This window comes from Vespa crabro, chromosome 1 (genome assembly GCF_910589235.1).
Source record: "Vespa crabro chromosome 1, iyVesCrab1.2, whole genome shotgun sequence".
NCBI classification, from domain to species: domain Eukaryota; kingdom Metazoa; phylum Arthropoda; class Insecta; order Hymenoptera; family Vespidae; genus Vespa; species Vespa crabro.
In genome coordinates this window covers 23,731,702-23,747,222 of record NC_060955.1, presented here as the reverse complement: position 1 = coordinate 23,747,222, position 15,521 = coordinate 23,731,702, and the positions used below count along the sequence as shown (strand labels likewise).

The following is a 15,521-nucleotide window of genomic DNA, read 5'->3' as shown; positions in this document are numbered from 1 at the left end:
CGTTAGAGTGCGTTCAAGATCAAGATCGGTAAACCCATCGACGGAAACCTAAATTATCGACATATCGGGGGAAAAAAAAAAAAAGGTTTACGACAAAGAGATTGAATATTACTTTTTAATTGACAGACCTTATGATAAAAGAGGAAAAAGAATATACAAAGTTTGAGAAAATATACAATTTAAAGACGTTCTTTTAAATACATTTGAATTTTCACTCGATGATGACCTATCTATCATCTTTCGAGCAAAGTGAAACCGCACGTTGAAGAAAACGGATTGTTCCTTCGAGCGACTGTGACTTTCTATGAAAGTAAGTTTCGGGATTTGCGGGCTCGCGGTCAGTGTATCAAATAGACACGATCGTATTGCAAGTACAGTACAAGCAAAAAACCTCACATAAGTTTTATACCTTTATGGTCGAAAGGATAAATAAAAAGGATTAAAAATTAACGCGTACCCGCACGTGTCTATACATATACATACATATGTATGTATATATATATATATATATATATATATATATATACGCATATACGTTAACTTGCATGTATGAAAGAGCATGAAAATTTTTCTTCTATCATTAAATGTAATAAAAGCGAAAGATGTTAATTAATTAATTAACTCGTATAGAGTCAAGTAAGTAGGTAGAAATAGTAATTTAACGAAATAAGAGAAAATAAATGTTTTAGAAGAGAGTAGTAGTCAGTCTGTGGTCCATCGGGAGAGAGTAAGGAGAAGGGCTTCGTGGACGACGACGACGACGACGACGACGACGAAAGGTAACGGAGATCAGAACGATTCGAAGAGAGTGGTCTCGGATGGTGATGCGTTTCCGTTCCTCATCAGTAGTCACTCGCGTCTCGCGGTGGTCTATTCTCACACGCACATATCTTCGTTCCACGACGAAAGTATCCGAAAACTGATAATCAATTGACGATCCTCGATTTTTAATATAATTTACGATTTAATTGTAAGATTATTCAAAAATAAATCTATTATCTACAAATTGACGCGATTAATTCTTCTCATAAGTGTATCGTTTTTCACGATAATATTATACTTTCGTCTTCCTTCAAATACAAGCATCTGAGAATGTAATAATATAACAAAGTATGTCTACACGCACACATTTATATATATATATATATATATATTTGTGTGCGTGTGTGTGTGCGTATATATGTTACGCATGTATTGAAAAGTAATAGAAGAGAATAAGTGTTGTTCAGTGGTGAAAAGAAACGAGAAAGTGTGTGTGAGAGAGAGAGAGAGAGGGAGAGATATGGATAAGAAGAAGATCTAACAATGATTCTTTACTTTTCTCCTTCTCCTCGTTTAGATCGTAAAAAAATAATCGAAACTTGAGCTTTCGCGTGACCGTGATCTTGGTTATTCCTTCGATATTCAGTTCCCGTGTCGGCGACCTTGATCTCGTTAGAAAACCAGGTGAGACACCGGAGACTCCAAGAGGTTTTTCTTTTCTTGCTTCCTTCCAAAGATTTCGATTATCTCGATTATTATCGTTTTTAGTTCTTTTTCTTTTTTTTTTTTTTTGTTTTCCCCTTGCTATCGAAGAATAATCATCCATACGAGTTTATAGTTTTAGTTTTCTTTTCTTTTTTTTTTTTTTTTTTTTTTTTTCCCCAAGCGGAATCATTACTGGGCGTAGTCATGTTTCCGCACTAGTAAATTATAACCATAAGTGAGTTAAGTTTAATAGGTAATCAAAAAGGTAAAAAGAGAGAGAGAGAGAGAGAGAGAGAGAGGGGGGGGGGCGAATTATCCATAATTGTAGGTATGCATTTTGTTACGGTTCGATAAAGCGGGTCGATCGATATAAATCGCGATCTCCTGCGAACGGTAAAATTGATATTAGCGATTAGGATCATCTCTAGTCATGCGTTCGATATTACACATTGATTTAAAATTTTACTTTATAAATACATTTAATGCGATATTAACAGATTTGAATATGCCGTATGTTCTGCGTCATGTTTATGCATGCAAATTATAGTGATTTTTGTGCAAATTTTTTTCTTTGTATATATATATTTATACATGTACGTACGTATATATACTTGTTACAAATATTTTTATGATATAGCATATATGATTAGGAAATTTGTTATGCCATAAATTTTGTCTGTAATATCGTATATATAACTGCGTATATGTTATATTAGAAATAATACGAAATTGCATATAATTGCAAATTTATATATATATATATATATATGTACATACCTATACATACACACACAGAGACACACACAAATACATATGTAGAAAGATAAAAGTAGAGAACACGTGTACGATAAATTCTATACAAGTTTGGAAATTCAAGTTAGGAGAAAGCTTTCCTTTCTTTCTTTAATTCTAATAAATAAAAGAATTAATGACATTCCGAATTTCCATTGGACTAATCGAAGAGAGAGAAAGAAAGAGAGAGAGAGAGAGATAGAGAAAGAGAGAGAGAAAGAGAGAGGAACCATTACCAACAAATGGCTTCGTTGTCAAAGTCGAAAGTTACCGGTTAACTTTCACTAATAACTAAAGGTACACGAGTAGTGATGGTGGGTGGGTGGGTGAGGGGAGACCTATGGGACCTAAGGGGCCCAAGGAGTGGGATGTAGATTGGCAGGAAGACTAGAGAAGGGGAGAAGACGATTCGAACGCAACGTTACGAGGCACTAAAAGGCGTGCCACTTGTTTCGGTGGCCTGGTTTCGTGTCCCAATTTTGAGTGAGACTGTACCTGAACGGCTTCGCCACGGTTCGTGAACTCGGCCGGTTAACGAGGAAATATGTATATACTTATGTGCGAACGTGTAAATCTATGACGTACACGTTGATGTGTACGTGTTTGTGTATGTTTGTGTGTATGCGTGTATATATATATATATATATATATATATATATATATTTGTTTGCCTTCATCATGAGATGATATATACCGATGATCGAATATTAACAAAAGTTATTCTTTTCTTTTTTTTCTTTTTGAATAGACATGATAGATCTTAATTTGTAAGGGAAATATATATATATATTTTTTTTTTTTATTTGTTATTTTTTTTTAATATTAAATGTTTAATGAAACGATGGCGTTCCATGTAAAGTGTTGCGAATTGTTCTTCGTCGAAACAATAATAACAAAATTTTTTTTTAAATTATGGATATATATATCATTTTATTGTTTTTTATTTATGTATATATATATATATATATATATATATATATACATGTATAAATTAATTGATTAAATTGTATTACATAACATTATTAAATTATATATTATATATTAATGTTTCTGAAGTAAATAAGATTGGTTTTTATATTTGCAATTTTTTTTTTCTCTTTCGCTTAATTATTATACAATATAAATATAAATAGAATAATAATATATGATCGAATTAAATCGAATAGTTTTATTAAATGAACGAAATTTCTTTAAAAGTCATTATAAATTTTTTTCGATTTATTAAATTAATTAAAATACTTAGGTAATTCGATTGAATGGATGAAATAAATTTTTTTTTTTTTTTTTTTTTTTTTTCTTTATTTAAATAAGCAAAGTTTCGACAAGAGCAATCGTGTGATTCCTTTATAAAAAAAAAAATATATATATATATATGTGTGTGTGTGTGTGTGTAAGCATATATGGTTTATTCGAATTAAATCGAATTTAAATAGGAAATAATTAAAAATGTTTTTCTTTGTCTTCTCTTTCTAATCACGGGCTATTTTTAAACTCGACAGAGAGAGAAAAAAAAGGGTAGATTTCTTAGAACTTGTTTGTTGGTTTGATAGGGTCGGATGAGAAAGTAAAACGTTTAAACGTAAATAATAGTAGAGAATAATCGGGAAAAAACGTTTGTGATAAATAAATAATACGACGGAACGAGGTAACATGTATGAGGGGACGGACGTTTGTGAGAAAATGAAACGGTGAATGAGAGTGAATCTTTCGCCGGATCTTTATCGGCTGTCGGACGAAAAGAAATGATTGCGTCCACATCGTCGTTCTTCTTCATCCTTTACGTCCTGATCGGCTCGTGCCACGGCAATTACAGAAGAAACGATCGTTATCTCACGAAATTTGGTAAGCAATTATTGTCCTCGTGAAAATTCATACGATATTTTAGACTTTAATTTTTTTTTTTTTTTTGTCACGTTCTTCTTCTTCTTCTTCTTCTTTGTCACTTAAAATATGAAGTAAGTAATAATTATTTATTTCTCATGAAAATATGTCGAAAGAAATGGAGCAATTATTTTTTCAAAATGAATATATTTATCTGACGATCAAATAATTTTTTTTTTTTATTCTAAGACAGATTGTATCAGATATATAAGATTACATGAAATTTGTTGTTATGACATTTTTTTTGCGAAAAATATTCTACATAATTAAGACGATAAAATATCTTATTAAAAAGAAGAAAAAGAAGAGAGAAAAATGTTTTTTTTTTCTTTTTATTTCTCAATTCGTTAATAAAGTTATCAATTTTTTTTTGTTTTGTTTTTTTTAACAGATTTCCCGGAGAACGAAGAAATATCTTCGAACGATGAGAATCGTCTTGATTCTAACAGACATACGAGATTCTTCGACGAGCTCGGTTGTAAGTTAACGTTAACATACACACATATTTATATTCTTTTTCTTTCCTTTCCTTTTATCCTGAAACGTCATGAATTAAGTGGGAGGAGAGAATTACGTGATTCGATCGATCATAACTCTGCATACCTGACCTGTGAGTGGTATCGTATTAGCTTGAATTTTAAATATGATGGCACCGAAAGAGAAAGGCTACTACTACTAACACGCTTAACTCACTTCGAATGACAATGAATCTTTCTTTTCCTTTACTTTCGGCCACGAGCCAACTCTCGTGAAAGAGAAAGATAGAAAGAGAGGAGATAGAAAGGAGAGGGAAGGAAAGAAAAAAAGAAGTAAATAAATAAAAGAAATGAATATAAATGACAAATAAATCAAACACGTCCGTCAACGATGAGAATTTATATGGAGATGTTAAAAAAGATTAATGTGAAACTGAGTTAGATAACTATATATCTTTGTATGGGATGAAAAGAGGGCTTGGAGGGGAGTGAACGGATAAAAGAGTATAAATAAAAATAAAAATTATTTGACGTAATAATTACGTTAATCTATTCAACAAGGTTGTTGCCCTTTGTTCCACGGTTCTGATATTATAAATCGAATTTGGATTTGATTTTAATACAAATATTAATAATCGTATAAAGGCTTTGTAAAGTTTGGAAATTTTTTTCGATCAAAAAAATATAGATTGTCGTCCTTTTTTTACTGTTTTCCTTTTTCGACAAAAGAGGAATACTTTTTTTTTGTTTTTTGTTTTTTTTTTTTCCCCCTTTGACTATACGTGTGCATATAAAGTTTGTCACACAGGATGTTTTATATCTAGTTCTTTTTTTCCTTTTTCTGTCGAGTTATAAAAGTATAAGTGCTCGAAGTAACATTACGAAATTATTGTTTATTGTTTGTTGAAATAGAAGGACGTTCATTTTATCTTTTCTTCTTTTTCATTTTATTTCATTTTTAAATTTCAACCGAGAATTTTCTGTCCTCTTCGAATTAATCTATTCCCATGAGATTTTTCCATTTTGATTTAATAATTTTTGATTTTGTATTAAATTTTAAATATTATAATTTATATGTATTTTCTCTCTCTCGCTCTCTCTCTCTCTTTTTCTGTAAAATGAATCATTCTGATTATATATCTTTGATAACATCGTCCAATTGAACGAGACGAATGTCATTGATTTTAAACAATTAATTGATTTTATCATCGCATTATAATTAATATGCTCTTTCTTCAAAATGAATAATTCTGATTTATCTAGGTATACTCTTTTCGATCGTCGATCCAAAAAGAGTTATTATTATGTATTTACTTGTTGATAGAACGAAACGCGATCACGAATAAGAGGACGTAGAAATTTCGCGGTTCAAAGTCGAGTTAACGAGGGACGACGAAATTGGAATCGTACTTGAAAGGCCATTTACAATAACGCTTACTTTCTACGAGAACTCATTTACTACGGGCCTTATTGTTTTGTTTTTATATTGTAACAAACAATTTCACCCTGGTGATATATCTCTTCGTGATATCTTTCTCTCTCTCTCTCTCTCTCTCTCTCTATTTTTTGGTTTTATTTTTCTTTCTTTTTTTTTTTTTAAATCATCGTCATCGTCAACTTTTACAAACGAAAAGAATTTATTACGCGACGCTAGCTTTACGATCGACGAAAATGATTTCTCCTTTTCTTTTATTTTTTTTTTTATTTATTTATTTATTTATTTTTTCTTTTTTTTTTTTTTATGTAGAGAAACCAGGGTAATAATATTAAACACGGTGCTGTCGATTCTACGAAAATTATTCAATATCGTTGTTAAAATCATCACCAGAAATCACTTTTTCTTTTTTTTTTTTTTTTTTTTTTCTTTCGATTAAAACAAATGTGACATAACATAATCGATACGACAGGAATGATTATAAAGATTGTACAAAAAAGTACAATTAAAATCACCATCGTGTATATACTGCAAGTCAATTGTTAAAAATCGGATAAGAAACATCGATAAAACAAGAAACTGACTATTACGAAAATCATTGAAAGAAGCATTGTCGAAATTAATTTTGCACTTCTAATGGAGATCAATTCTTCTGTTTTTCTTTTTTGCTTTTATTGAAATTGAATGAAAAAGAAAATGCAAATAACATAATCGATATAAAATGAAGAACAACGATTTATGATAATTATTTAATATTAAAAATGAAAAAGTCAAAAGTATTACACGAATAAATGATTTTCAATGGTAAAGAAACAAAGCCAATTAATTTTCTAGAATAATAGAGAAAAAGAAGAATAGAATTTTATTCATGAATGAGAATGTAGAGAAAAGGAAAGGAAAAGGCTGTTAGCAAGCGAACGAGTAAGTAAGCAAGCAAGCAAGCAAGTAAGCAAGCAAGAAAGCAAGCAAGAAAGCAAGCAAGCAAGTATGTAAGTAAGTACTTGGGAGTCTCCTCGTGGAAAAGGAAAGGGTGGGGAGTCAGCCAATGCAAGACGAAGAGGTGACATCGGTTTGCCTTTGGGAAAGCCGATGCTGGTGAAAGCAGAGAGCAAGAACAAGCAGCAACAGCAGCAACACCAGGAACAGCAACACCAGTGAGAAGCGTCTAGCCACCACGTTGGCGTCCGATCTTCGACTCGGGACAACGGATCGATATCAGTTCTCCACGTGGAGTCCGAGTACTCTTATTCCATTGATAATCTATATATTATTCGTCATATTCATTGGCCTGTGTTTATTGATCTTTGTTAAAGTCCCCATGGTGATATTCCAGTGATCAAAAAATTAATAATCTCGATTCATTTTTAGAAAGGGGGGAAAAAAAAAGAAAAGAAAAAAAAAAACGAGAGAAAAAGTTCGTCACGTTTTTCTTCGGTTCAATCGATCGAATCGTCATGCGTCAGACGATCGAGGGATATACAGATTTTATCACGAAGATCCAAGGATTTATCCGTTAATCGGTCTATCATACGAAAACGTTGACGATGAAGTCGAGTAACGAGTCCCTTATAACGATGAAGTTTAAAAAAGTATCATCTTAGTGACGAACCTTTTTTTCTTTCTTCCTTTCTTTCTTCCTCTTTTTTTTTTCTCTCTTTCAAAACTGGAGTCTTCGTCGAATTTTCTCTCTCTCTTTCTCTATCTGTCTATCTATCTATCTATCTATCTCTATTTCTCTCTCTTAAAATAATCCATCGATCATGAAGATCGTTGGATCGTTCCTAATCGTTCTCATTGGTGTGAACGCGATTGAACAGGTACGTTACGATTTAAAAAAAATATATTACAATCGTCCGAGTACGTCATCGTCGTCCTGGAAACGTAGCCAATTGGACGTTAGATTGGACGATAGATTCGACGATAGAACGGTTACGACTCAACGATCTATCTATCGGCAGGATAAACTTAACGTACCGTCGATATTTTTCGAGGACGATGAAAATTTTCATTTAACTCGAAATCGAAATGTTGAAAAGAAGAACTTTCGAGAGGATAATGAAGATAACGATTATCTTGCCTTCGACAATACCAATCAACGTGGAAAGTTTTTACGTGAACATCGTGCTATCGTTGGAAACAGTATGAAAAATATCGTGGAGTTGCCAACATCGGAGAAAGAAAATTATCATTACGTTTCTAACGTTCGTTATTCCGATCGTCCTGACAATGAGGATCAAGATGACGATCATGACGACGACGATCATGACGGTCAAGACGACGATTCCAAATATTATTCGTTGACCATTGGGAACGATGATACGTTCAATCGTGATCAAGAAGAAGACATTTGGAATATTCCAAAACGAACGAATACCTTTTTGTCCGATGACGATGATACGCAAAACGTCAAAGAATTTTTGGAAGATATTAAAAGAAAAGTGAACAACGGGGATTACGAAAAATATTTCGGAAGTGGTTATAGACAAGGTAGAAGAAGGAAGTTGAATAGTCAACAGCAAGGTGTCCTATTAGTCGAGACACTAAGAAAGAAAAGAAATCAGAGCGACACCGATGATTATCGGGGACATACCGCTTCGAATCTTCAAAGCGGCATCATGGATATGTTGGGCAGAAGTACGTTTTTAAACGAAACAGAACGAAAAGAATAGAAAAGAAAGAAAGAAAGAAAGAAAGAAAGAAAAAAAACAAGCGAACAAAAGAAATTGAATCAATTTTCTTTTTCTTTTCTTTTGAGATTTTTTTCTTTTTCTTTTTTTTTCTTTTCTTTTCTTTTTTTTTTTTTTAAATAACAATCATTTTAATCATCGGGTTGTTGCTTCATATTATTCCGTTTCAGACTGAAAGTTTAACAGGAAACGATTCGAATTTCTATTCGCAAAGATTTCGTAATTATATAGCAGAAGGGGGTGGGGAGGGCTGGGGGGTGGGTGAGGGAGGGGAGAGGGGGTAATTAAGACACACCCTAAGAAACAATCGAACACAGATCGATAAATGTTATTATTGTTCGAGCTTGAACTTTCGCGTTCGGTAACCTTTGAGCTCCAGATTTTCACTTACGAAATTGTACTTCGGAACGAAAGCGTCCAACGACTTAACCATTTAACGAGCGAAACAGAGCAAAGGGAAATGCGGTGTTCTCTACGAGATGATGAACGAGATGATAACGTTTCGAGGTGTAATTGTCCTTCTTCTTCTTCTTCTTTTTTTTTTTTTTCCTTTTTTGTTCTTATTCTTTCTCTTTTTTTCTTTGTTTTTGTTTTTGTTTAAGCCGAAACTAATACGTCGAATCGACGATTATATATATTCTCGGTAATGATAATAATTAGGATCGTTGGCTTTTTTTTTTTCTTCTTCTTCTTCTTCTTGAAACGAATTTTTACGGATTATATTTCTCGTTTGTACATTTTTCTTTTTTATTTTCGTTTGTACGTGTAATCCATATAAACGGTTGCAAATAATATTCATTAATAATGTCTAATCCATTTTAATAAGTAGATATTCGCATATAATGATATTAATAATAAAAGAAAAAAAAAGAAAAAAAATATTTTCCTTTTTGCACCATTCATTTCACAGTGATACCACAGACTTGCAAATACAAGGGGACGAAATTCGAGTGCGGATTGAGTATCAGTTGCGTCCTGGCCGGCGGTAGACCGGTCGATTTGTGTTCCGGCGGATTGATTTGGAGCTGTTGCGTCGACGATGACGATATCCCGGAGAAAATACCGAGACCGAGCGTTGGATTGCTTCAGAATGCGAGTGAGTTTATGAAATCATTATGATATTTACTTCTTCCTTTTTTTTCTTCTTTGTTTCTTTCTTGTTTTGTCCAGTTTGTTTATATTTATTTGAAATACGATTTCTCTTTGATCTGCGCGCGTGCGCGCGCGCGCGCGCGCGCGAGAGAGAGAGAGAGAGAGAGAGAGAGAGAAAACAAACAAAAAAAAAAAAAAGAAAAAAAACAAACGACGAGAATCGAGAGAGCTCTTTTCTCTTTGAGTTAAGTTAAGTTAAATTAAGATAAGTTGAGTTGAGTTCAATTGAGTTTAACGAAACAAAAAAGATGATAATGATAATAATAATAATAAATAATAATAGAATAAGAAAGAAAAAGAACTATAATACGACACGAGGCATGTCGTTAATAAAGAAAACTTCCGGTAGCGCGGCAAAGCAGGTAGCCTGATTTCTAGATAGGTAGTCACATCCGAAATTGCACAATCGAATTGTAGAGAGCAAACGGTCAGGTGAGACGACACCTAGCGACAATATCAAAGACCGTAGGGTGGGGCGAGTAGAGGGGGTGAGGGGAGCCCATTCACGGTTAGTTTCTTCAGATTCTTTTTTTTTTTCTTTTTGGTCTCTATTTTTTTTCTCCCTCTCCTTCTTCTCCTTCTACTTATTCTCCTCTTTCTTCTTCTTCTCCTTCTCGTTTTTCTTCGCAAAGACAACTTTGTGTTTGCGAGCGCGAGAATTTAATTGGGGTGTTCTCACCATGACGTTACTTCCTTGTATTATTCCTTACGTGTATTTCATTCGTTCATTCCAAATTTATATCAATTTTCAATAATCCTCTTATTTGATTATTAAATATTATTGAATATATGTATAATCGTTGAATAAAAAAAGTAAAAACAAAAAGGAAGATAACAATAATAATAATAATAATAATAATAATAATAATAATAATAATAAAATAAATATACAATATTTAATATGGGATATATTATATTTTTATTAATATATGTATATTTTTTACTTTTCATTAATTATTTGTGGTGTATATATATATATATATATATATATATATAAAGAAAGAGAAAACCGACGAACGCAACGTTTAACGTAAGAAAATAATACTGGATATTGGAATTAATAATCTGAAGGGAAGTAGAATAATGTGCCGGTCGAATGTTTGAACTTAGCATTTTCGATAAATCTGGCGCATCAGCAGCCGTACGTTGAGGACAACGTACAAATCTATGGTAGCAGTTTGAGACCTAGCAAGCCCACGTACTCGGAAGACGTCCATAGACCAAGTTATTCTTACGTCGTGAACAATCCAAGCAAACCAAGTTGGCAACACCATCATCAACAACAACAACCGCAACAACAACAATCACAACAGCACGATCACGATCGTCCAGGTTACGTGACACGTCCTACAATCTATCGACCACCAACGGTTCAATTCGATTATCCGCAGGACGAGTACGATTCGTCTTATCGTCCTTCTAACATCGGGATCCATGTGCCAATCGACGATGTCACCAATTCGTTGGATTATTCACAATATCGTGGTAATCGAGAATAGTTTCAATTCGGATGAATCCACATAAAGAAACGAAAGCACCAATGCAAAAAGATGATTTTATACATTTTTCTTTTTCGTTCATTTTATTTTCTTTTTTTTTTTTTCTTTTTTTCTTTTTTTACATCCTCCACTTCTACTTCTATTTCTACATCTATTTCTTCTACCACTACCACTGCTACCGCCACTGCTACTGTTTCGTTATCGTTTTTACTTTTCAAATATTTTGCACGGGATGAAGAAAGATATATATATATGTGTATATAAAATATATATATATATATATATATGATTTGAGTTCAAGAGAATGGACTGACAATGATACCCAAGTGAGATTAAGAAAATGGACTTTGGAGAGAATCAATGAACGACATCAATACGATCACATTTTAGCACTAGCATTTTCTCTTTTTTCTTTTTCTTCGCATCTTCGATATTTCCAATGCACGATAATGCACTTTTAGTGAGACAAGTGACAAATGCGATACATACATACGATATATATTTGTGTTTTTGTGTGCGCGCGTTTGTATGTGTATGTGTATATGTGTGTGTATATATATATATATATATATATATATTATGAGATGATTCTTTGCACGCTCTCTTTGGCACGTTATGGCTACGATTGCACAAAATATTTTTGATCGGATGAAACAAAGAGAGAGAGAGAGAGAGAGAGAGAGAGAGAAAGAGATTATGAATTTCAATGGAAAATTTTTTTCAGACGCGAAGGATCGTCGAAATTTATCGAGTCTTCTTTTTTTTCTTTTCTTGTGTGTGTGTGTGTGTGTGTTTGTGTGTGCGTTTTTTTTTCTTTCCTAAAAAAAAATATTCTCCTATGAAATAGATAATTCTTTTTATTTTTTTTCCTTTCTTTTTTTCTTTTTTTTTTTCTATAGGTTGCGGCGAACTTTATACCAGAAGCAATAGGATCGTTGGCGGGCACAGTTCAAGTTTCGGAAGTCATCCATGGCAGGTTAGAATAAAATAAACAAAAAAAAAAAAAAAAAAAACAAAAAAAGAAAAAAAAAGAAATGGATCTATCCAAAAGAAATAAGATCGATAGATCGATATAATTGTTGTTTTTCTCTTTCTTTTTATTTATTTATTTATTTATTTTTCTTTTTTTCCCGTCTTTCAGGCTGCCATCATAAAGTCAGGATTCCTGACGAAGAAATTATCCTGCGGCGGTGCTCTGTTGAACAACAGATGGGTCGTAACAGCGGCTCACTGTGTCGCAACGTAAATATTTCTTGCTCCAGTTTCCTTTTCTGTTTTCTTTTTATTTTTTTCTTTTTTCTTTTTTCTTTTTTCCTTTTTACATTTTATCTTTCTCTCTACCTTTTGCTCGAGACACATTTTACAATGATTAATGCGAGCTAATGTCTTTCTTCATTCAGGACACCAAACAATAATTTGAAAGTTCGATTAGGTGAATGGGACGTGAGAGATGCCTCGGAACGTTTGCTTCATGAAGAATTTAACATCGAAAGGAAGGAAGTACGTTTTATCGATAAATAATTTAATGATATCGTGAAAAAGTATGCACATACATACAACACACACACACACACACACGTATATATATATATAACGATATATCAGGTTCATCCACAATATTCACCGACGGATTTCCGTAATGACGTGGCATTGGTAAAATTGTCGAGGACCGTAGCGTTTAAACAGCACATTGTACCAGTTTGCCTGCCAGCTAGAAATCTTAAGTTATCAGGTCGAACGGCAACCGTTGCCGGATGGGGAAGAACCCGTCACGGTCAGAGTTCAGCACCTTCGGTCTTACAGGAGGTCGACGTAGAGGTAAATTTTCATTGCATCGATTTATAATAGGTCTTATAATTTTTTTCTTTGTCGAAGAAAGGAAAAAAAAGGAAAAAAAAATCTAATTTTCATCAGATCAAAATTCTTGAATTAATATTAACCCTAATTGTACACTTGAACTTTGATACATCTCAATCACTTATGAACAAGCTGTCATTTATATAGAACGAATAATTTTGACTTTAAAGTAATATTGTATATTCTTTGAAGCTTCTATATAATAATAATAGTCCGTAGATTTGAGAATGGCATTTTTGATTTTGTCGTTATATGGAAAAGAAAAAAATTTTTTGAATCAATGCGCAAATCATTTCAATTAAGCTCAAAATTGTTTTGAGATTGCGTCATAAATCCCATGGGAACAATTGGGATTAAATTAGGATTAATTCACGATATTAAAATAAATGTTTGATTAGGTGATACCTAACGAAAGATGTCAAAGGTGGTTCAGAGCGGCCGGTAGACGCGAAACCATACACGACGTATTTCTATGCGCTGGTTACAAAGAAGGCGGTAGAGATTCCTGTCAAGTAAGTTTAGTATTGTTTTTTTCTCTCTTTTTTTTTTTTTTTTTTTTTGTACATAATTAAAATTTAATTAATACATACTTCATTTTAATTAATATTAATTATTATTATTATTTCTTAACAGGGTGATTCCGGTGGACCATTGACCATGTCCGTTGAAGGCAGACACGTGTTGATCGGTTTAGTTTCATGGGGTATTGGCTGTGGACGTGAACATTTGCCTGGTGTATATACTAATATTCAGAAGTTCGTGCCGTGGATAGACAAAGTTATGAGTTGAGATCTCACATAAAGAATACGTTCTACTGTTCATTTCGGAAAAAAGAGAGAGAGAGAGACGAACAATATGAGAGAGCGTGTGTGAGAGAGAGAGAGAGAGAGAGGAAAAAACGAGTGAACAAAATACTCGAAAGATCGGTCGTACAGTGCGTTAACGTTTGTTAAAGTTACCAAAGCTACTACCATTAACTTTCGAAAGAGACATTTATCGTGATAGGGATGATGTGAAAAGAAAAAAGAAAAAAAAGAAAAAGAAGAAAGGGGTAATAATAATAATAATTATAGTAATAATAATAATTATAATAATAATAATAATAATAATAATAATAACATTAATAATAATAATAACAATAGTAATAATAATAATAATAATAATAATCACGTCGTTCTTCTACGTGCGCGTGCGCTAAAAAATAATTTTAATTGTTACGAAAGATTTTACTCGAACGTAAAAGAAAATACCTTTGGAATAATATTTATTATAGAAATGTATTATTCATCGATCATTACAAATCTATCTCCTCTTTGATAAATGTTATCGATAAGAGGTAAGAGGCGATAGATTGGTGCATCGATAAAGTAGTTCCCACGGGGATAAAAATCTTTATTTATCGACGCGCGATAGACTGCATTACCGATCAATACTCTTGTTATTATCGACGACGTACGTTTACCTTTCGAGGATAAAAAACAATGATCATCGATAAACTTGCTTTAATCATTTAGATCCGCTTATCGAATTAAAAAAAAAATAAAAAAATATAAAAAAAAAAATAATAACAATAATAATGATCATAATAATAATAAAAAAAATAAAAAAAAATAAAAAAAAAAAATAGTGGAGTAAAAAAAAAACAAAGAAAACAAGAACAAGTACATAAAAAGAAGAAGAAGAGAAGAAAAATAAGAAAAGAAGAATATTACTAAAAGCATATTAAATTTCTTATCGTGCAAATTTCACAGTTTAATCATAACCCGTGCCACGATATGAATCCCTAAATTTTAAATCCCATCGAGTATTTACATTAATATATTAATCATTCCTTTAGTCCTTTAAAATATTTCAATTGTAAAAAATTATTATCCTTCGAAGAGAAAATAAGTAAGTAAACAAAGCGGAGGAAACGTATTTATGCAGGAATCAAATAACACGATGGAGAAGTTGGAGAATGTGAGAAAACTGCTTGCAGAATGGCAGAGGAAAAAGGGGAGTGAAGGAGGGAGAGAGAGAGAGAGAGAGGGAGGGAGGAAGGGAGGGAGGGAGGGAAGGAGAAAGAGACAGACAGAGACAAAGAGAGAAAGAAAGAGAGAGACAAGAGGGGTAGGATGGCGGAGGGTAAGTTGCTAATTAGAGCCAGATTAAACGCTTGTCTGGGGAGCCATTTTCCTCCAGTGGGTTGCGAGGGGTGGTTGAAGAAAAAAGAGGGTTGGAAGGGGATAGAAGAGGGGAAAGAGATAGAGATAGAGAGAGAGAGAGAGAAAGAGAG

The 15,521-nt window shown here is 32.7% G+C and overlaps 1 protein-coding gene across 2 annotated transcripts; it reads left to right on the top strand.

Annotated features, from left to right (window-relative positions):
- The first annotated feature begins 23 nt into the window (after positions 1 to 23).
- Positions 24 to 14,753, top strand: LOC124421753 (serine proteinase stubble). Of its 2 annotated transcripts, XM_046957335.1 has the most exons (12): positions 24 to 310; positions 690 to 1,110; positions 1,340 to 1,446; positions 3,810 to 4,101; positions 4,532 to 4,618; positions 9,649 to 9,834; positions 12,289 to 12,365; positions 12,531 to 12,631; positions 12,790 to 12,889; positions 12,995 to 13,207; positions 13,645 to 13,758; positions 13,880 to 14,753. In XM_046957335.1, exons 4-12 carry the CDS (start codon positions 4,002 to 4,004, stop codon positions 14,033 to 14,035), a joined length of 1,134 nt encoding a protein of 377 aa, XP_046813291.1. In that variant the 5' UTR covers positions 24 to 310; positions 690 to 1,110; positions 1,340 to 1,446; positions 3,810 to 4,001; the 3' UTR covers positions 14,036 to 14,753. The 2 variants fall into 2 exon arrangements, with proteins under 2 accessions (XP_046813291.1, XP_046813300.1); XM_046957344.1 differs by lacking the exons at positions 24 to 310; positions 690 to 1,110 and having other exon boundaries at positions 1,292 to 1,446.
- The last annotated feature ends 768 nt before the right edge of the window (positions 14,754 to 15,521 follow it).